The following is a 21,559-nucleotide window of genomic DNA, read 5'->3' as shown; positions in this document are numbered from 1 at the left end:
TAAGTCAGCATGTGGGGGTGCCCATCCGAAGATGTCCCCTCCATGGGGCTCCCCTCCTGCCCCCACCGGGACAGCTCTGACACACCCAGGAGGAGTGTAGCCTGTCTTAGGTCTGAAATCCAGGCTTATTCAGAGCCCCCGGGAGTGTTCTGGGGTGCGGGTCTGAGCGTTTGTCACAGACACAGCAGAGGAAGTTTCCTCCCCCTTAGACACGTGGCAGCTCTGCCAACACTGTTCTCAAGTCATTCAACATGGGAGCGTCAAGTTAGGTTTAGAGTAGGAGGCTTGAGGAGAAATGTAATTACCCGTTAAATATTTAAAAGCATTTCTTAAGCGACTCCCAGCATTTTCCATTGAGAATATCCAAAAGCTCGTTGTTGAGAATGCTCTTATTAAGTGTGGCCACGTGAGGTCAAGGCGACCATGGATGCTGTGATCACCGCTCTAGGTGTGTCTGCCGGTTATTGGGATGGTGTTCCAGCTACTCCACTTTGGAGTCTTGAGTTACAGAGAGCATCTCATTCTTCTAAAAAACGTTTGTATTTATGCACATTTGGTTATAAGAACAGATGACGTTTCTGTCAGCAACTAATGTTTGATCTTTTTAGTCAGCAGATTATGTGTGACACTTTTAATGAAAATGGAACTTATTGACTAATTTCCTCTGTTAGTAAAAGGGGGCAAAAGCAGTTCAAGGATTGGAGAAGCTGAGAAACAAGTCATGAGCAACTGTGGTACACTTAGAGTTCTCAGCCTGCCCCTTACCTCCCCTCATATGGACAAGGAAAATCATGGGAGTAAGGATAGCATAGCCAATAGTCTTGTGGCTTTTATTTGTAGCATTTTGTTGTATGAGGTAGAGTGGAAGGATGGAGATAGAAATAGAAGCAGAAATAAAACAGAGAGCAAGAGAGAGAATGAACGAGAATCAGAAAAGGAGAGGAGGGGATGGATTTGCAGCACTTACACTTAGATTCATTGGGAATAATCCGTTTACACAAACCAAGCACCACATTTGTCATTTAAAAAATAGCTGTTTTCATATGAAAGATCAGCTAAATTAGGAGGTTCAGAAAGTAAGAAATAATTTTAGTTTTTTTATATTATCTTTGGGAGAGAATTTGTGTAAGAGTTAAAGTTTAGGAGACAAGTGCATCTGCTTTGATTTCTTTCTTAAGAATAATGAAGAAATGAGACAGTCTAGTGAAGTAGTATTTGTATTGGAGGCTGTTTGATGTCACATTACCCTTCAGTTCCTCGTTGTACACTTATCAGTTAGAAGGAGATTTAATCCAATTTACTTTATGTGTAAGTCAATTTCTCTGTTAGCCAATATCTCTAAAGGCTTTTCTACTCCTAAAATTCTATGTGATCTCTGTGGATCACAGAGTTTTCCTTTCTGTTGGTCGAGGGCTTTGCTTTCCTGATTTTTTCTTTTTTTTTTTTGAAAGGTTAAAATGGGTTATAAAGCTGTTGGGCATTTGAGAAAGAGCCTAGTCTTGTGTGTTTAGTTGTGGTATAAAGTGATGCTACAAATCCTTTACTTCAGAGTGTTTGATGGAGAGGTATCTGGGATCAAACCTGTATTTCTCCCTTCTGTCCCTGATGTCATCCTAGCCATATGTCACATCTCACCATTCAGGCTTCCTCACGGCCCCGTCTCCTCCTCTCTGTGGCTCAGGCCCATGCACAGTTTAAGGCTCTGTATCTCTCCCTCGGGCCAAACCACCTCTTTCCCAGAAGAGCCCTGGACCCCCAGGGCTGTGCCCACACGTGGATGGGAGACCTTCACTGCCCTGGTTCCTGGTGTAGTAGCTCCACTGTGCTGTCCTGTCCCTTATTTAAAATTACATGTGTGATTAAGTGCGTTTTATTATATTCTGCTGAGAAAATCCTTGCCAGCTGCTCCACTGTCTCCTTTTAAACACAGAACAAAGCCCCAAGTGACGTGTTTCACTTTTCTCCTTGGCTGCTCGGAAGCTCTGTTGGGTCTGCCCTGTCCACGCTGCTATCCCTTTTCAGTCCAGGACATCTGTGAGGAGGAATCATGCGGTTACCATTGTGTCCACCCATCCTGCCCAACTCCATCTCCTTCCGCATGTTTGCCTGCATTAGGCACTTGGTTAATTCACCTTCCTCCACTCACACTGCCATTGTTATGCTTGAAAGGCTTGTCCAGATCAGCTAATATTCACACTTTTTACTCATTTCTCAAAATTATTGTTCTGTTTTTTTTTTTATGTGTCATGAAATCTGATGGCCTGAAACCCAGTACAGAAAACTGTGGTGTTTGGTTACACCATTTTAGTCTTCTTTTTGAGAAACTCGTTATTATGGTACAATGGGTATTTATTGTCCCTAATTTCATTAGAAGGTGGAGAATAGGTAGGAATAACCTATAATTTCAGTTTGAGAGATATCCTTATTACTTGCATTCTCCAACATTTGGAGTAATTGTTTCACTAAATCTTCTTAGCAAACTCTAGTATGAATTTCCTGGGGAGTATGGTGGAAAAAAACAGGATACTAACCTAAGTGTTAGTTGCTCAGGGACTGTAGGCCACCAGGCTCCTCTGTCCATGGAATTCTCCAGGAAAGAATGCTGGAGTGGGTAGTCTTTCCCTCCTCCAGGGGATCTTCCCTACCCAGGGGATCTTCCCTACCCAGGGGATCTTCCCGACCCAGGGGTCAAACCCAGGTCTCCCACATTGCAGGCAGATTCTTTACTCTCTGAGCCACCAGGGAAGGCCTAAAGTTTCCAATCCAAAATAAAGATCGCTAAAGCTTAATCCTTTGAAGTGAGAATATGTGTATATTTTAACCATTTGCTTTATTTTTACATTTTTAGTCCTAGATTTAATACTGCTGCACTCCTTGTCCAGCTTTTAATTTCAGTTGATTGAGCTCACTGTCTATTTGGCTGAGAAAATAAAAGTTCTGGGTGGAGACATTGGTTCTCCCGTCCCCACAAGTTGCTCCCTTTCCTCGAGCCTGGCTGTGCTTGGGCCTCTCTGGCCGTGACTCAGGACATTCCCCAGAATCACACCCTCTCCTTCTGCATCATCACGTTTCCTCTACGGAAACAGAAACAGGAAAATACCTCCTTGGCCACAACCCACTTTTCTGTCACCTTTTATACTAAAAGTCCTCAAAAAAGTAGATCCTCCAAAAAAATAAAAGTGAGGACTGAGCAGCAAAGTTCTTAGCTGTATTTCAACACTCCTTACCCACTGCTGCATAGGATTCAGTTCAATGTGAGTCACTCAGCAAGTGTTTTATAGAGAAAGGACATTAGCACTGGGTGGTAACATCCTCTAGAGGATGTACAGACAAGTAGTGGCTGTCTAGTCACTCAGTCGGAGAAGGCAATGGCACCCCACTCCAGTACTCTTGCCTGGAAAGGAGTCTGGAAGGCTGCAGTCCATGGGGTCGCTGAGGGTCGGACACGACTAAGTGACTTCACTTTCACTTTTCACTTTCATGCATTGGAGAAGGAAATGGCAACCTACTCCATGGTTCTTGCCTGGAGAATCCCAGGGACGGGGGAGCCTGCTGGGCTGCCGTCTATGGGGTCACACAGAGTCGGACACGACTGAAGTGACTTAGCAGCAGCAGCAGCAGTCACTCAGTCATGTCTGACTCTTGGTGACCCCGTGGACTGTAGCCTGACAGGCTCCTCTGTCCATGGGATTTCCCAGGCAAGAATACTGGATTAGACTCCCATTTCCTTCTCCAGGGGATCTTCCTGACATAGGAATCAAACCCACATCTCTCGCGTTGGCGGTAGATTCTTACCACTGAGCCACCAGGGAAGCCCAGAAAAGTCAGACAGAGTCAAATGCCAGCAGACAGTACTTTGTCTTCCTCACATTGCCCTCCCCGTGGGTTGTACTGTCTGGGGCAAAGTCGAACGGCCTTGTCTGGGTGTGAGGGGGGCTGGAGGAGATGACTGTGTTAGCTGACACATTGCTCCCGGGACCAGAGTCAGGGCTCATGAGCCAGAAGGGATCTAATTGCAGACGCTGGCACCTGCAGTGTCTGTCCTGGTGGCTTATGGCCAGTGAGGAACCTCATGGGAATGGGCATCTATGACCACGCTCTGCTGTGGTCTCGTGTTAGAACAAACCTTATTCACTGCTCAGATAATTTCCTGTTCACAGGGATATTTCCCATTTCTTTTTTGTCCTCATGGAAACAATTCTACATTTATTTTTGGCAGAGTAAAATTTTCAAGGAAGACTTGAAATAAATGAGGAGTTATTCATGCTGCTAGTTAGCAGACCAACAGTTTATTTTAGACAGTCTAAGCTCTGAAATGAGAATAAAATGTGATTATTTCACAGCATTATGGTCAGGATGTACCAAAATAAGACTCAGAGGTGTTCACTGTTGTTGTCTTTATATTTATTCATTCACAAGACACACTTTAATTCAACATTTCTTGTGGGCGGTCACTACTGCAGCCGGTCAGGGATGCAGCATAAACAAGCTGGAGACGGCAGGTGTCCTCACACCCCAGCTCACTGATAAGGCGATGAACAAGTAGACTAGGAAGGTCATTTCAGGTAAAATGTTAAAATGAAGACCAAAAAGGGTAAGACGGTCAGGGACGATCTCTGCAGAAGGGATTTTGAGCTGTGAACATTTTCTCTTGAGACCTAATTCTCCAAATATCCAAGTTACAAGTAAGATGTTCTTGGCAAATATACAATTACTTTCTGGGGAAAAGCATTAATTTTGTTGTAGGTTCCCTTTATCCTAGAGGCAATAATATGGACTAATTCATAGGCTTCTCGTCCCCAACAGAGGGTTCTCTAATTCACCCTTGAGTCCGCCCATTAAACTTCATCAGACAAAATTTGCCAAGAAAAGTTGGATTCTGTGCATTTTTATTGCATGCTGTCCTTGACTTCTTTGTTACATCCTTGCTGTGGTTCTTAATGAGGTAACTCTTCTCTGAGAGCCAAGGTCATGCCTGTTCTTACAGATTCTACAGGAGAGGGTCACCCCACCCATCAGGACTCTGGAGAGATACACGCAGTGATAAATATTTAAAGTAGCACTTCACACCTTGATTGAATCAAGTGCATTAAAATAGCCCTGACAAAAATACTCCTGTAGCCTTCATTGGAACTCTGTCCCCACGGAGCTACATCTGGGCTGGCTGGTGGGGGAACTGGCACGCGGCCTGTTTAAGGTTCCAGCCCTTGGTGCCAATAGCCTAGGAAGAGTGTCGTGAGGCACGATTTGGAGAAAAGTCTATAGTCTGTGCTTCTTTCTCATAGATTCTTTTTTGTTTTCACATAAGCATACTTCTTTTAAAAACCTTGTTATTTATTTACCTGGCTGTGGTGTGCAGGACCCTGTTGTCATTGTGTGTGTGTTAACCACTCAGCTGTGTCCAACTTTTTGTGACCCCCATTGACTGCAGCCCGCCAGTCTCCTCTGTCCATGGGATTTTCCAGGCAAGGATACTGGAGTGGGTTGCCATGCTCTCTTCCAGGTGATCTTCCTGACCCAGGGATCGAATCCACGACTCCTGCATTGTAGGTAGATTCTTTACCGTCTGAGCCACCAGGGAAGCCCGTTGTCATTAACTGGGTAAAAAGAACTTTTATATCATTCATAATCTCTGGGTTTTCTTTTCATGTCAGTTCTGTTATTGTTGTCTCAATTTTACATAGCTTCGAAAGATGAAAAATATTGTTTTATAGGATGCATCTTTGGTGGTGTCTGTTGAGGGTCTTAGAAACACAGACTCCCCCCACACACACCTGTACATATGCTACAAGTTTGCCGCAACGCATCCAAGGTTATCATGAAACATTTTGCTGCTTGTATGTCAAAGCAAGAGGTGAGACTGTTTAAACGTTATTGCCATCTCCCAGAACCCTAGACCTGCTACTGTAATCATGTCTAGCTTGACTTTCCTGAAAAATTTAAATTAAACATTCTAAAATGAAAGTATTTATTTAACTTGTCTCAGATATATGTACCTTTACCAAAGTCATCATTCTACAAGATGCTTTTTTTATAGTCTCTAGAAGATTCTTAAGCAAATATTTTTACATTTAAAAAAAGAGAGGCAAAAAACAAGAAGCACTTCCTCCAGTTTCATATGCAGTCACTTCAGTTGTATCCAAATTTTTGCAACATCATGGACTGTAGCCCACCAGACTCCTCTGTCCATGGGATTCCCCAGGCAAGAATCCTGGAGTGGGTTGTCATTTCCTCCTCCAGGGGATCTTCCTGACCCAGGGGTCTAACCCACATCTCCTGCATTGGCAGGCAGGTTCTTTACCCACTTTAAATTAAGCCCCAGCTTAATTTAAAACAACTCAAATGACTGGTGCTCCCAAAGCCTTTGGGAAGGCTTGGGAGCCTAGACCTACATTAAGTAAAGTGGCTGTTTCAGCTGCTTTCCCAGAAAACACTCCCAGGCAGTGAATGCCTGCAAGGAATGGATGTTGTTTTTATCATTTCATGTCAGAATTCCTCCTTCTGATGTTGAAGGTTTGGCATTTTGAAAGGAAATAAAAAATATTCTTAAAATAAGTTGTCAGCATTTTGTTTTGTACAGCTGACAAGAAGGGTGACATGAGGGTGTAGCTGAAGACACTTGAAGATAACTCGTCATTTTCAGAGACCAGACAGAGCCCTCGGTGTCCTTTTCAGATGAATTTCAGACAGGCTTATTTTTGTTTTCAGGTAAATCATCAAGGGGTTAAAAAAAAATGTTCAACTCTGTTTAGAGTTCATGTAGAAGCTGCATAAACCATTATTTGAAAGAAATTGCATCAGTTCTTATCTGCACGAAAACAGGACTTTTGGCACAAAATTATCACACCATTTACATTTTATTTGAATGAATTTACATAGTGAATAAAAAGAAGTAGGTGTATTTGTTAACACAGAAATATTTAAAGATGACAACATTGGGACTACAGGATGTAAACCTCCTTTTAAGCCAGGGTCCAGGATTAGACATGTTGTTTTTTCTAAATGAGCAGAACACAGACTCAGGAAGACTTGATCTACGTCTGTGCTGTGAAACAGACAAAGGTGACGGCCTTAAGAGGTACTGATTATTCTTTACACAGAGAGCCAGGCACCGTAGAATGTAAACCCCCTACCCCGGTGCTCCAGGTGGGTCGCTGGACCTGAATTGCCAGCATCACACAGTCAAGAGTCAAAAGCAGAGGAGCACCTGCCACTCCGGGGTGAGGGGTTGGATAAACCTAAGGTGTCTGGGTGCTCCTCATGGAAACTTCCAGCACCACTCAGCCTCTGTTTGTGGTTTGTCTGGAACAGTTTTGCCAACTCAAGAATTGTTGTTGTTCAGTCACTAAGTCGTGTCTGACTCTTTGCAGCCCCATAGACCACAGCGCACCAGGCTCCCCTGTCCTTCACTATCTCTCAGAGTTTGCTCAGATTCATGTCCATTGAGTCGGTGATGCCATCCAACCATCTTCTCCTGCCCTCAATCTTTCCCAGCATCAGGGTCTTTTCCAATGAATCGGCTCTTCACATCAGGTGATGGTGGACGTCATTTCAGATCTGTTCTCTTCTCTTCACATCTGTTCCCCTGTGTGTGGTCACACCTTGCTCACAGGTTTGATCTGGAGACTCACACCTCTTATTTCCAGGAGCCCTGAGCTGTTTCTTCAGTCGCCGCCGTCTTTTCTCTTTGCTCCACTTGTTTTCCTATTGTGGTGCTCAATCTTCTATCTTAAGCACTTTCTCTCTTGTTCTCTTGCTTGAAATAGTTCTTGACTTTGTCTTCCATCCCTTTGTTTTTTTTTTTTTTAACTATACTACGATTTTTTTCCCTCCAGTTTCTGAGAACATGTCCCTCTTCTCTGATTTGTTTCTCTGTTGCATCCTGTTCTTATTTGAAGGCTGCATGTCTTTTCTTAACTCTCAGACAGTATCTGAGGCTGTGGTTTTCCTGCTCCCTTGCGTGTTGGTTTGTCTTCCAATTAGGTCGGCCGGCTTCTCTCTCCTGTGTGAGACATTTCTCAAATTGTGACCATCTTTCTCCAAGTTCCTTCTTGAGGATGAGGCACCTGCAGTCCTTGCCTGCGTGCTCGGAGCCTGCCAGCTGGTGGGGCTCAGGGGCAGTGGTCAGGAGGGACCTGGCCGACGCCAAGGAGTCAACATCACCGCCAGGGGTCTCCCAACAGAGACTTGCTTCCAGATGTGTCCTAGTAGGTATTTGCCACATCATCTCTCTGAAGACTCCTGGCTCCCAGCTTACCCATTTTTGAGCCTCGAAACTGTGAGGACCTCTCTGATCCTCTGTCATTTTTGTTCTCATCCTTTGTCTTTATGCATTTATAGCCTTTATTCGTTTACTAATTATGTTAGTATCGAGAGAAAGGATTATCAAGAAGAAATGATAAATTCAATTTTCCAGTCTGCCATTTTTCCCTAACTTATTTTTAAAACTTTATTTATCCCCAAATAATAATTCTGCTAATAGCATATGACTTAATTTCTAACTCTCTTCAGTTGTTCTGCCTCATTATACCTGTACCTTCCTCTTAATATACATACAAAATATAAAATTTTCTACAGTGAATCTTTGTTTGGTTTGGCTCTGTAAATTTTATGATAATGGCTGATTAAAGTACTGTGTTCAAAAGGATCCTCAAAGGCATGGTCTTAATTTTATATGCACAGAACTTCTGAATTTACTGTTGCCTTCAGTTAAAACTTTCATCCTGACAAGAGAGTCCCTTAATGAACTGCGCTCACATTTATCTGATGCTTCTGTCACTTGGTCTGTCATTTGCTTTGACTTCATGTTACCACATAGTGAAACTGAGCTGGGTAAAAATTTAAAAATAAGCTTGCAGATGTATTTTTACTTTAGTAAGTAAAAGGAAAAAGAGTATCCGACTTTAGATAACACTTTTAATTCTCAAAATGACATGATTAATGACCCAATTTAGTAAAAGCATTGATAATGTAAGAAAGATCATCCCTGGGTCTTAAAATCACTTCTATCCATTATTATAAAATTCTCAAAGGTTAATATATATGTCTGATTTTACTGAACTGGGAAATAATTATATGAGAATTCTATGGAGTTTTTTTTTTCTATCTTTAAGGAAGAAGACTGCATATGAAATACTTAGCTTTATAGTAATTATAATGTTGATTTTCCAAAGATGCTATATTATTTGACATCTTAAGAATTTTATGAAGTATAAAATTCCAAACTACATGAATTAAAAATATTGTAGAAACTGTATCTTTACTGTTTTATTTTTAAGGATTTTATTAAATGCAAAAACATACAGGCACACACACACTCACTCACAGATACTTACCACTGCAGTTGTTATTCATAATTTGTTACAGAAAATAAGAATATAAGCTATGTGAATGCTTCTCTCCACCTTGGTACATAGAGCTGTTAAAGCTCCCCTTGTAGAGCATGAACCATCAGTAAGAAACTTATAAATCAGAAATTTGAAATAAAGCCTTTAGTTATGAAAATACTAAGCCAGGTATGGTGGGTTTTAATTATCCCTTTGTCTCAATTATTCCCATTTTGATGAAATAATAAATACAGCATCATATTCCAGTTCCTGTTATTACAGATCTGTGCCCACACATGTCAGATTTAATATTCATTTGCCTGCCTTTTCGTGGGGCCAGATGGAGAGCTATATTGGCTATTTATAAGAACTAGCTAGCTGTTATTACTGAATTTTCCAAATTACTTCAACAATAATCGTGGGTGTGTTGAGGGTGGTTTAGGATTGCATTAGAAATGCCAGAACAGAAATCCAAAATAAATAACATGGTACCACGTATCTACAAATGATGGGACCGGTGACTCAGTTAGACACGTGGCGTTGATCTCAGTTATAATAATAGACTCTCCAAAAGGCGCGGGTGTGAAGGAGAACAAATGGCTCTGCAGGTAATAAATGGACTTGGATCTTGGGGGCCTGTTATAGAACACTGTGAGCATCAATTATGTAGTAAATGCCAAAATTAATTTCAGAGGATACAGCAATCCCAGTCCTGGTTAAATGCCCAACAGAAACATGGGTATAAATTCACTGAAAGTCACGTGCTAGAATGTGTGTAGCAGCACATTGAGAGCAGCTCAAGCCTGAATCTTCCCAAATGCCCGTCAGTTGCCAGTGATGCTCTGCACCTTGTTTATGGAGTGGGAGCCCCGCGGGAAGGAGAGGGAGCAGACTAACCACGCAGCAACATGGATGTGACTCATGGACCAGTGGGAACCGAGACAAACACCAAGGCAAACCTTGAAAAGTTCCTTTAATCAAAGGGGCAAAAGCAGGCAAAATGGACCACTCCAGAAAGCTCCACACTGTGTCATGCCTGGGTGATGCTCTGTTTCTTCATGCTCCTGGCTGGCGTGTGTTCAGTCTATGAAAACAGCTAATAATCTGGGTGTTCTATGTATAAAGTCTACCATGAATAGAAACAAGTTCAGAAACAATTGCTTCAAAAGTCTCAGAGGTAGCCCTCCTGGCTGACATCTCTCCCATGTTTCTACAAGCCTGACCCTCTGTGTTTGGTGGACCTCACGAGAGTGTGACATGAAACCAGTCTAGAGAACTCTCCATGGAAATTTGACGTTTCCAGGAGCAACAGCTGCAGCCCAGCCCCAGGCTCGGGGACCAACTCCAGGATCAGTTGGCCAGCCCCACAAGCACCCCTTACTGACGTCCAGGTGCAGCTAGCTGGTTTTTCAGTTCTCACTGGAGTTTCAGAGTTCACAGGACTCATCTTAGGTTTTAACTGCATGGCTGTCTCACAGAGTAAAAGTGAATGAACAAGCAGAGCAATATGTGGAAATTTCCCTGAGTTAGAAATTAGGAGACTGGCTTTTCTGCCCTGTATGCTGCGTTCATTTCCCAGCCATTGGCTTTTTCTTGATCTTTTCACTTACCTTTGGTTCGAGGGGAGAAATAACTTCTCCTGTGAGACAACAGGTCTGGCAGAGAGATAAATTGGGACAGTGAACACTCACCTTAAGTTCCTTCCAGTAGGATTTATATTTCATGAAAATCCACAGTTTTATCCTGGAATTAAGCCTCATGAGCATCTACCTCCCACACGTGAAAGAGGCATGGAGTCTGCTGTCAGACGGAAGTTGGCCTGGCTTCTGGGCTTTTCACACCACAGGGGATGCTGGGATCTTAGGAAGAATGAAATAGCAGGACCACTCACCTGAGCCTCTCTCAAAGTGACCCACGCGCACTGACACTCCCTCTCTCATCCCCACCACCCGGGCTTTTGTCTGAGGATTCTCTGCTGGTGATTCACCAGCACTAAAGCATCTTTTGCAAGAGAACAAAGAGGCAGGCTTTGTGAAGCAGCAGCATGTCACATCCAAGCACAGGAGCGTCTGCTGCCCTTGGCCGGCCCCTTCCCGCTCCCACACCCTCCACAGACCTGGCCCTCGAGGGAAGGAGATGAATGTATGATGTTAACTAAGCAGCGTGAGAAAGTGTGTATGGAGAGCCACGTATGGGTGGTCCTGTGAGGGTCTCCAGCTGCTCTAAGAGTGTCAAGAAAAGTTTCCCCAAAAGATACCTTCCTGGGTCCTGAAGGATGAGTAAGCGTCAACTAAGCAAACACGGGAAGAAGGGATATTCTAGCTGAGACACAGAACATGCATGTGGGTGTGCACGTGTGTGGGTGTGTGATTGCACGTAATTTTAATCTTGCATACCTCGAGCCTGGACTTGAGTGTGATGATGGGGGATGAAAGGGACACATGAGGCTGAAGAGTGGCTGGAGTTGATCCCGTGGTCCTAAACCTTCCAGCCTGTCCTGGCTGCGGGCCTTCTCAGCCTCTCAGGTTGCTAGTTCGGATGTTTCATCTTGCCTTCATGTATGAGCCGGTTCAGCCAGGCTGGTGTCTCTCCCCCAGTGCCCAGGCTGGAGGCTGATGGAGTGAGAGGAAGGGCTGGCTCCTCCTTCTGTTACAAGAACAGAATATTAGACCTTCTCTCTGTGAGTTCATCCTTCAGCTGGTCCGGGATGTGGCATCAAGAACACATCTTTTCTAACAGTTGTAACTGTGGTTTTGTTGCTACTAATTCACCGAGAAATTTTTGAATGACGCGTCAACATTGGGTTTCTGTTGTGTGCCAAGATTTTTGACATATGATGCTGAATTTAATTATCACAACACACATTTTACAAGAGACCTGATCTCCATCTCAGAGCTGAGGAAACCATGGTTGATTTTGGAGGGTTGGCCATCTCCCTGGTTATGGGTGAGGTTGTTTCATGGACTCTCTGTGCTCCTCCCTCTCTGCTTCTCTACCATGAGGATTCCACTGCCCTGGCCTGAGCACCTCCCAGAGGCCCTGCCTCCTTCTCCATCTCATTGGATGTCAAGATTTCAACATATAAAATGGGGTGGAGTGTGATGCAAACATTCAGACCACAGCATGGACTAATTGTTTATTCCAGAAACGTTATTGAAATACTGCTGTGCCCAGGTAATATGGTGAGAGCTGCGAGAAGTGATAAAGGATATCTAAGACTCTCAATGACCTTGTTGTCTAATAAGGTTGAAAATATAGGAAACATATGAATGCAGGTGATTTAATGCAAAGCAGAGAATGATGAGCATCTCAAAAGAAGCGCAGATGAGTGCTTAGGGTTTCAGGGGAGGGAGAGATTAATTTGTGGTGCAGTTGACACAGAAAGCTTTCCAGAGGAAGTGATGTTCATGCTGTAAAGTGAGAGAAATCAGCCAAGTGAACCTGTGGGGGGAGGTAGGAGGAGAGGCGGGGCGAGGGGGAGATGGTTTCTTGGTTGAGGGACCCCTCAAGTTCCCTTAGCAAGGCCAGACCCAAACATAAGCATTGCCTCTCTCCCCTGCTTTATCGTCATTGGAAATGGGTATTTATCTTGTGTGTGTGTGTGGTGTGTGCACCATTCATTGCATCTCCAATGCCTGGAACAGTTCTTGGCATCTGGTAGGCCCTCAGTTAGTATTTGGGGGAGGAAGAAGGAAAGAAGAAAGGGGGAAGGGATCTGAACTTGAATTTGGTCCTCATCTCCAAGTAGGCAGACGGTGGCTCCTACAGAGTTGATCAAAATGTGAGCCAGATGGTGCCTGCTATACTTAGCTTAAGTGTACACTGGAGCAATTTAAAAACACCTTGCTTCCTATTTACTATTATCTGGATGTTAAATATCCAGTTTTGGGAAACAGTAATTATAATGTTGAACTCAAGTCGTCTCTGAGTTGCCTGTGATTGGTAGGACAGAAAAGGAAAACTGCCCAGGAGTGGCACACAGAAACGCGGTAGTTTTGTGCTCTTGAAACAGGTGACTCAGTGGGTATCTCTAAGAAGTCCTTTTGCATTCCTCTTGTTTGTGTTTACCTAATAAGGACACACAGTCATCAGAGGACTCGGAGGAGCCTGTGAGAGTCACAGTCATAGGCTCACTTGTGATTCCTCCACTGTTCTGGAAGTGAAGTGTTCCCTAAATACAAGTTGTTACTCCTTGGTCTTCATTTGCTTTTTTTCCCACACATTCCTTCAGTTATACCTGTGTCATAGCTTTATTGTAAATGCAGCCAAGCTCTGTCGGTGTTTGTAGTTACACAATAATAACTTTTTTTACCTATTTTGAACTCGCTTTCTTTTTTGAGCCTTTGTTCTATCACAGTTTCTGAAAACGAAGCAGTGCCCATATCAGTGTATGAATGTGTTAGCCTTTAATTCTAACCAGATAAAATTCAGACATGTACAAAACACGAGAGAATAGTTTTTGTTCCACCAAAGATTCCCGTCCATCTTCTTTGTTTTGTTATCAGTATATCCAGTCTTATAAAGTATTTTCTCATAATTTTATCTTTCCTGAAATTGCTTTTTGGGAACTATCGAGTGAAAGATGCAATATACAAACAAATTGAATTAAACATGAAAGACAGATGATTCGGGCTCCGTTCTTCTGGTGTGCTGGGGAGTTAACCAGGCACAGTTCATTAACACTAATGGAAAAATTCATCATTTACCATGAGCTTATCTAGACATTGTAGGGCAATTTCTCTCCCTAATTTGCTATATAATTTGATTACTTCTAAATGTACTAAGATTCGAAAAGGAGGTATTTTATCAATCATGCATCTTAAAGATTACTTCTCATTAATTTAAATATGAATTCCTTTGAGAAGAGACTTCCTATCCCCAAATCAATTATTTTCTATAAATATCTCCATGATTTCCTAGGCACTATAGCCTTCTTTATGTTTCCGGATAATAAAAGCATATACTTGCCATTGTTTAACTATAACTTACATTCTCTTCGTGTTTTAAGTATGGCTCAAGATTCAGAAAAAAATATTTTTTTTTTCTTAATTTGACTCAGAAATCTCTATGGAGTAGAGATTTGGGACTTCCTTGGTGGTTCAGTGATTAAGAATCTGCCTGCCAATGCAGGGGATATGGGTTTGATCCCTGCTCTGGGAAGATCTCACATGTTGTAGGGCAACCAAGCCCAAATGCCACAACTAAAGTGTAGCCCCTGCTTGCCAGAGCCAGAGAAAGCAAAGCAGCGACAACAAGATGTGTATGTGTGTAGAAATGGACTCGCAAATGTGCTGATGTCGCATATCGGAGATAAAGTTTATTTGCTCTATTGCCAAAAGATTAAATTTGAAACCAAAGGGGTCTCGAGCCTAATTAGGATTAGAGGTTTCCCTCCAGAAGCAGAGACACTCCCAGCCTGCAAAGGACTTCGTAAATACTGAGCAATCATACTTCACCACCTTCAAATCTTCTCTTTGGACTTAAAGTAAAAATTCACATTAGGACACATCTTAGCTCTGCAGCCCAACGCCTAAAAGGGTCACCCTTCCACCCTAGTGAGCATGCAAACTGGTTCTGGATACAGATTCCGTTAGTGATGGTGCCCTTGGGTACCAGAAAGGCTCACTGGCCTCTGCTTGTCTTTTCTTTTGCATGCTAAGTCGCTTCAGTTGTGTCTGACTCTGTGACCCTGTAGACTGTAGCCCACCAGGCTCCTCTCTCCATGGGAGTCTTCAGGCAAAAACCAGAGTGGGTTGCCGTTCCCTCCTCCAAGGGATCTTCCTAACCCAGGGATTGAACCCACATCTCTTGCTTCTCCTTCACTGGCAGGTGGATTCTTTACCCCTAGGGCCACCTTTCTTCTCTTTGCTTCAGTGGGAAAAGGAAATGTTACAAAGAGGCAACAGTAAAGTATATGAAAAAGGAATGAAAATCTCTGCATTTCTAAAGAAAATAAGAAAGTAGGGAGAATGCAATCTGTTGGAGACCCTTTTGTGGTGAAGTCTGACTGGTCCAGGTGTCTTCTGGGAGCCGTGAAGTCAGTGAGAGAATGGGCCATGCTTGTGTGTATTTGCATTTATGCATTTGTCAACCAGGGAATCCATGACGTTTAGTAGATTCTCAAATAGGATTTCGACTCCAAAGAGGCTCTGGAATAATATTTGTTAATCCTTCAGGAATGATTAGGTGGCACAGTGGCGCAGTGGTAAAGAATTTGCCTGCCAATGCAGGAGCCACAGGAGACATGAGTTTGATCCCTGGGTGGGGACGAGCCTCTGGAGAAGGAAATGGCAACCCACTCCAGTATTCTTGCCTGGAGAATCCCACAGACAAAGGAGCCTGGCAGGCTACAGTCCATGGGGTCACAGAGAATGGGGCACGACTGAGCACGCATGCACAGCATCAATCAGAAAGGACCTGCAAAGGAGAGAGAGCCTCAGAGGAAGAGGCTGTCAGGAGGCGGCTTACCGAGACAGAGAGATACAAGACCCTGGACGGTCATTGTGATGGTGACCACACTCCTCTATGGTGCACGGACACACTCGCATCAGTGACGCTTGCACACGTGGTGTACACAATAAAACCAGAAGGAAACGGGGGATCCATCTGGGAAACCATGATGGTTTCTAGCCCTGGGGGCTCTGGGAAACCATCTACTAACATTCTATACTAGAAAGTTTATAATTTATAAATTATATATAGTTTTTCTAAAAACAGAAACCTCAGTATATAGCTTACAAGCTAAAATGAGGACAAGTAAAACCTTGTTCAGGCTCTAAGGTAGTAAAATTTCTCGTAGTTTTCATGGTCTGAATATATAAGTAAACCTTGCATGTGGGTAGAAAGTATGGGGCAGAAATTGAAGTAAAGAATCAACACATTTAAGATTTCACTGCCGAACTGGTTAAATTTAATGAGACAATCGAGATTTAAACCATTTAAAAAATCCAACAAAGTTAACATTCAGAACCCTGAAACTTCCAAAGAACATCCACCTCGAGGGTAAAGTCATGGGTCGATTTCATCTTTCCATCTTTCCTGTCAAGTGCTGCTTTAAAAAGTGGCCCATCGCTGGTCTAGATAGAAATGGGGCCTTTTATCAGAGAGAAGCTGACGTGTGATACCACTGAGAAGAGTGTGTGGTTTCGACTAAAAAGAAACCCTGAGTTACCTCTACTAGTTTCCTTCCTCCAGAACATCTCTGCCTTCAACTATCCCCAAACACACACATCTGCACAGACTCACGGTCCCTTGAAAGCTTCAGCGTGCCACACACAGGAGGCGGCAGGCGGGAGTGGAGGTGCTTCTCCAGAAAGCTCAGCTCCGGGAGGGAAGGGAAGAAAGCAGCCAGCACAGCCTTGCTCCCTCCCGCCTCTGCAAATGGCCCACCTGCCCTGAAACCTCGGTTCTGCTTCACTCGGTTTTCAGGATGGGGTCATTGTCAGTCAGGGCCTCTAGCTCTGAGATCAGGTCCTGTAGAGTCACACGGAGCTCGGTGGATGGGCCTGAATAGTCTGTGCTGTTGCAAATGGGTCCTAGTTTCAGCTTTCTCGGATTGCACAGCTAACGCATCCGGAGAGCTTAAATGCCAGCTGATCTAGGCAGATTTGCCAACAAACACACACAACTGGAACATTTCTATTGAAACTATTTTTATACGGGCAAGTTTTTAAAAGATGGTAATTAGCAAAATTAAAGACAAAAGAAAACTTCTTCTGCCTTTTCAAATACTGTTACCTGCAGTACCAAGCCAGAGCCCCATCTCCTGCCTGGAGCCCCCTCCACCCCCACGCCACCCCAGCCACATCTCTCTTGTCTAAAGGATGCTCTTCTGTGTGAAATCGCACAGGCTCCCATTACTGAGAGGCTCTTAGGAAATCCATCCCCGCTGCTGCAGCTGGAGGCCAGGGACCACTCAGCTGCTCCTGAGGTGCCTGGCTTAGCGGGGGTAACGTGGGAAGCTGAGACCCTCGCTTAGAGCCAGAGAGACCCAATGTCGTGGCGTGTGGTGGAATTCACACTCTGAGCGGTCGTCTGTCTCTGCTCATCTGCAGAAGGAGACCACGGGGTCCCTCAGTCCTGCTGTTTAAAACACTGGAAACAGAGAACATGATCTTAGCCCCATCTGTGGTATCTCATCACCCTCAGGGGGTTAGGCTTCAGGGTTTGATGCCCAGATTGAAGCCTCTGAGCCCCACGGGCTGGTTTTCTACAGTCTGCATCAGAACCAGCTTCCTTCTGCTGCTGATGCTGCTGCTCTAGTCCAGACCCTTGGCCTACCTGCCATCAGCTCCTGCCCCCCCATCCCGTCCCTCAGCCTGCTCCTCTTTTGGCCAGAGCTGCCAGTATAACCTTCCCGACCTTTAACCTTTCTTTCCCAATTCAGGAACCTCCAGCATCTCTGGGAAGTTGAAGCTCTCGGGCCCCCGTATGGTGAGAAAGGGTCTCCGCCCTGTTTCCTGGCCCAGTGGTCTTCTCCCAGGATCTTTCATCTGTCTGTCTCCATGCCTGAGACTGATGAGGCCAGACCTATTTCAAAAACCTGCCCCCTGTGCCCTCCTCGGTCCTAGATTAATTAACAGCAACGGCAACAACAAAAACAATTTTATGAAAACATTCCCTTCCCAGAGTGTGTTTATTTAATGAAATAATGCATATAATGTAATATACACTTATAGTGCCTGATACATAGTATATGCTTAAGAAGTATGTATTCTTGTTGTTACGGTTATATTGTTATTAAACACTTACTATGAGTAGTAACAATAAACTCACAATATAGTATCCACAGCTTTTGCCTTTTAAAGCCTTTTTTAAATGGGGACCATTTTTGAAGTCTTTATTGAATTTGTTGCAGCATTGCTTCTGTTATGTTCAGGTCTTTTTGGCCTCAGGGCATTGAGATTTTGGCTCCCCAATCAGTGAAGGAACCTGCATCCCCTGCATTGGAAGGCAAAGTCTTAACCACTGGACTGCCAGGGAAGTCCCTGCCTTTGCCTTTTAGATTTTTAATTCATTTCTTTTTGGACCCTCAGGTCAAAGACCCTTGAGGTAGGCTCTGTACAGTTGTCCAGGTTCCCTAATGCCTAATGCAGTGCTGTGCATACAGTTGTTGCTGTTCAGTCGCTAAATCGTGTTCAGCTCTTTGCAGCCCCATGCAGCATGCCAGACTTCCCTTGACCCTCACCATCTTTTAGAGTCTGCTCACATTCATGTCCATTGAGTCGGTGATGTCATCCATCTCATCCTCTGTCACCCGCTTCTCCTCCTGTCCTCAGTCTTTCCCAGCATACAGTGGCACGCAGTGAATGTTTGTGGATGGAATCTTGGCAGCATTTCTGCCCTCCCCCCGCTCCTGGCCTCCACGCAGGGGTCTGCTTGGACACTTGCATGGCCAAGGTAGGTGGAATCTTGTATTTGGCTGTGTAGAAGAAACATTAGTTTGTGTGTATGTGGGTGTGAATATTTAAATTCTCATTTAAAACATGTTAGGATGGAATGCAAAATCTTTTTTCTGGCAGAAAGTCAAGCCTGTCTCTTCTCTATTTTCTCCTCCTTTCTCACGGTTTTTATAAATTACAGCTTGTCCCAATAAAAAATTATCCAGATGGCCAGTTCCTCACATCACATTTTATTCCATGCAGAGAACGTGTCTTTGTTTCTAAAGAATTCCTTTTTCACCACATGTTCTATTCTTGAAACAACTCGGTAAATTTCGGAATGAAATTGAAAAAAAAAAAAACACAAAACACTGAATGGCTTAAATTCTCTCCAAGTGTTCTGATTTTCCTACCTTTCTCTCTGTATAATCAACAATGCCAGAGACATTACATAAATACATTAACATCATAAATATCCATTTGGCAATGCATCCACTATGTACAGGGTGATAATGTCAAGTATTCCACCACTTTTATTTATATATGATGTATTCAGAAAAAGTCTCATCCCAGAGGAAGTTTGGCATAGAACTAAAAAGCCTAGATCCTAGCATGAGTCAGCCTGGGTCTCAAACCCGACTCCAGCGTCCTATCTGTGTGGCCTTGTATGACTTACTTCACCTCTCTGTACCTCAATTGCTTCATCTATAAAATGCAGATAATAATAGAACCTATCTTGAGGGATGTTGTGAGAATTCAGAAACTTAACGTATAAAGAGAGCTTAAGTCAGGGCATAACAAAGAGTAAAAACTATAGAACTATGATCTGTTTTAGATATTATGAGTATTAGATGAATCAAGTTGTGTTTAGGTATCATCTACTCTTTAAATTTTTGAATGATTTTACTGCCTAAATTTAGTAGAAATAAAAAAATTCATATATATATTTTAGATTAGTTCGGTCATCTTATATAAAATATTTTGCATGTTGATTCTCAGTAACAAATAGTTAAATTACTTGAACGGTATGTCAAGATAGCTTATGGTAGAAAAAGTAGTGTTGAATCATATTTTCTTGAAAGAAGTAAGTGTTCATTTTTATCCACAGTTACATGGGTGCCCCTAATCTTTAGGCTTCCAGGTGGCACTAGGGGTAAAAAACTCGCCTGCCAATGCAGAAGACACAAGAGACTCGGGCTCAATCCCTGGGCTGGGAAGATCCCCTGGAGGAGGGCATAGTAACCCACTCGCGTATTCTTGCCTGGAGAATCCCATGGATACAGTCCTTAGGGTCGCCACAAGGACACAACTAAAGTGACTTAGCACACACGCATGCCCTAATATTTAATATCTCAGTGTGGTTTATTTAAACTTAAAAAAAAAAAAAGAAATATATAAAAGCCTCCCTTCCAGGTTTAATAAGATTACTAATGTTGATTATTGCTAATTGGGATGATACTGCTTTATGGACATTAAATTGCAGTACAAGTTTGCCTTTGGTATGTTAACTGACTTAGGGGGAAGAGAATTGGCAATCAACTTCAGGAATTTGAAGAAAACCTGATACTGAGACCTTTGATTGCTGCTCTATATATGTATCATTTGTACTTGCTCACAATCCTCATAGAAGTAAAATCAGTAACACTTTTAAGTCCTAGTTAGCTTTTGTACATTTCCATAGAAAATATTACAGGAATTCTACAATTACAGCAACCTGCCTTTCAGTGTTTATCATGCCTTTTAATACCGTTGGCCAAAAGGTCAATGTTACCTTCAAAATAAAAATTGTCCATTTAACATACTAGGCACGTTTAAGCTGTCCACATGTTAAAGCTGGATGGCAGTGAGGCAAAGGTTTGTCTTCCCCCCCTGTTTCCTGGCACACCCCCCTGTTCTTCAAGTCTCTGTCCCCATCCTCCGAGGAGGCAGCATCCAGGGCTTCCTTGCTGCCTTTGCTGCAGGAGGCAAGCCCCTTAGATGATCTGTTCCATGAACACTTCCAAATACTTGGCCTCCACTCACTCCAACAATTAAATTCTTGTCTTTTGAAGATAACCCAGGAGACTTTAGCATCTAACCTCCCGGCTTAGATATATTGTCTTGTCTAGGTCTGAGAAAGAAAGACTACAACTGGCCAGGAAAATAATTAAGACTAAGCTGTATGATGAGGTGAGCCTCCTGGAGATTAGGAAGAACTCTTCACAGTCTCACTGCGGCCTAAGTCCTGGGCTGCGTGAGGCCATGTTCCCAGACCAGGCTCCTTCTGGGAGCTATTGGCCTTTCTTGGATGACTTCCCTTTTCTGGATCAGCAAGAAGGTTGTCAGCGACCTGACACTCTTCCTGGAATACCGCTGACCTCTGGGTTTTACTTATGTTTTGAAGTACAGCACCCAAGGGGCTGTTTCATCTTTCCCAGTTTGCTTGAATGTGTAAACCCTCTAACGTCAAGTCATGGAGAGAAGATGCTAATGGATACTTGGGCAGGTATCTGTTCAGAGAGGGGGGCCAAGGCACTCAGGACGGAAGGACTCTTGGTGCCCGAGGCCCCTCTGGCCACCCCGGGGCTGTCAGTGCCCAGCACTTGGGAAGCTTCCAATTAGGTGTGTGGTGACAGCTTAGTTACACTCTCCTGGTCCAGACTGTCCGTCCCCCAGGGTTTGACAGAGCATGGCCCGTTATTTTTATCAGGACAAGGGAATTATAGAGAAGCAGGGACCACATCAGCTGCTTGGGACTAAGAAGATGAAAACGTGGTGAGTACAAGATGATAATAGTGTTGGATGAGTAGGGCCCGGAGCCCAGGGGTTTGGAAATCAGCAGCTCTCGTCTTGACTCTTGGAATTGGAGCCAAG

General features: G+C 43.6%; 1 protein-coding gene across 1 annotated transcript in view; it reads left to right on the top strand.

Moving 5' to 3' along the window:
- L3MBTL4 (L3MBTL4, histone methyl-lysine binding protein) overlaps nt 1-21,559 on the top strand; it is a 156,725-nt gene that overhangs the window by 65,535 nt on the left and 69,631 nt on the right. Inside the window, 1 exon segment of the mRNA XM_027525960.1 lies at nt 17,713-17,759. Coding sequence (XP_027381761.1) covers nt 17,713-17,759 — 47 coding nt within the window.

Source organism: Bos indicus x Bos taurus, chromosome 24 (genome assembly GCF_003369695.1).
Source record: "Bos indicus x Bos taurus breed Angus x Brahman F1 hybrid chromosome 24, Bos_hybrid_MaternalHap_v2.0, whole genome shotgun sequence".
Classification (NCBI taxonomy): Eukaryota; Metazoa; Chordata; class Mammalia; order Artiodactyla; family Bovidae; genus Bos; species Bos indicus x Bos taurus.
The sequence above is the reverse complement of the archived record's forward strand: the minus strand, read 5'-3'. Positions and strand labels throughout refer to the sequence as shown.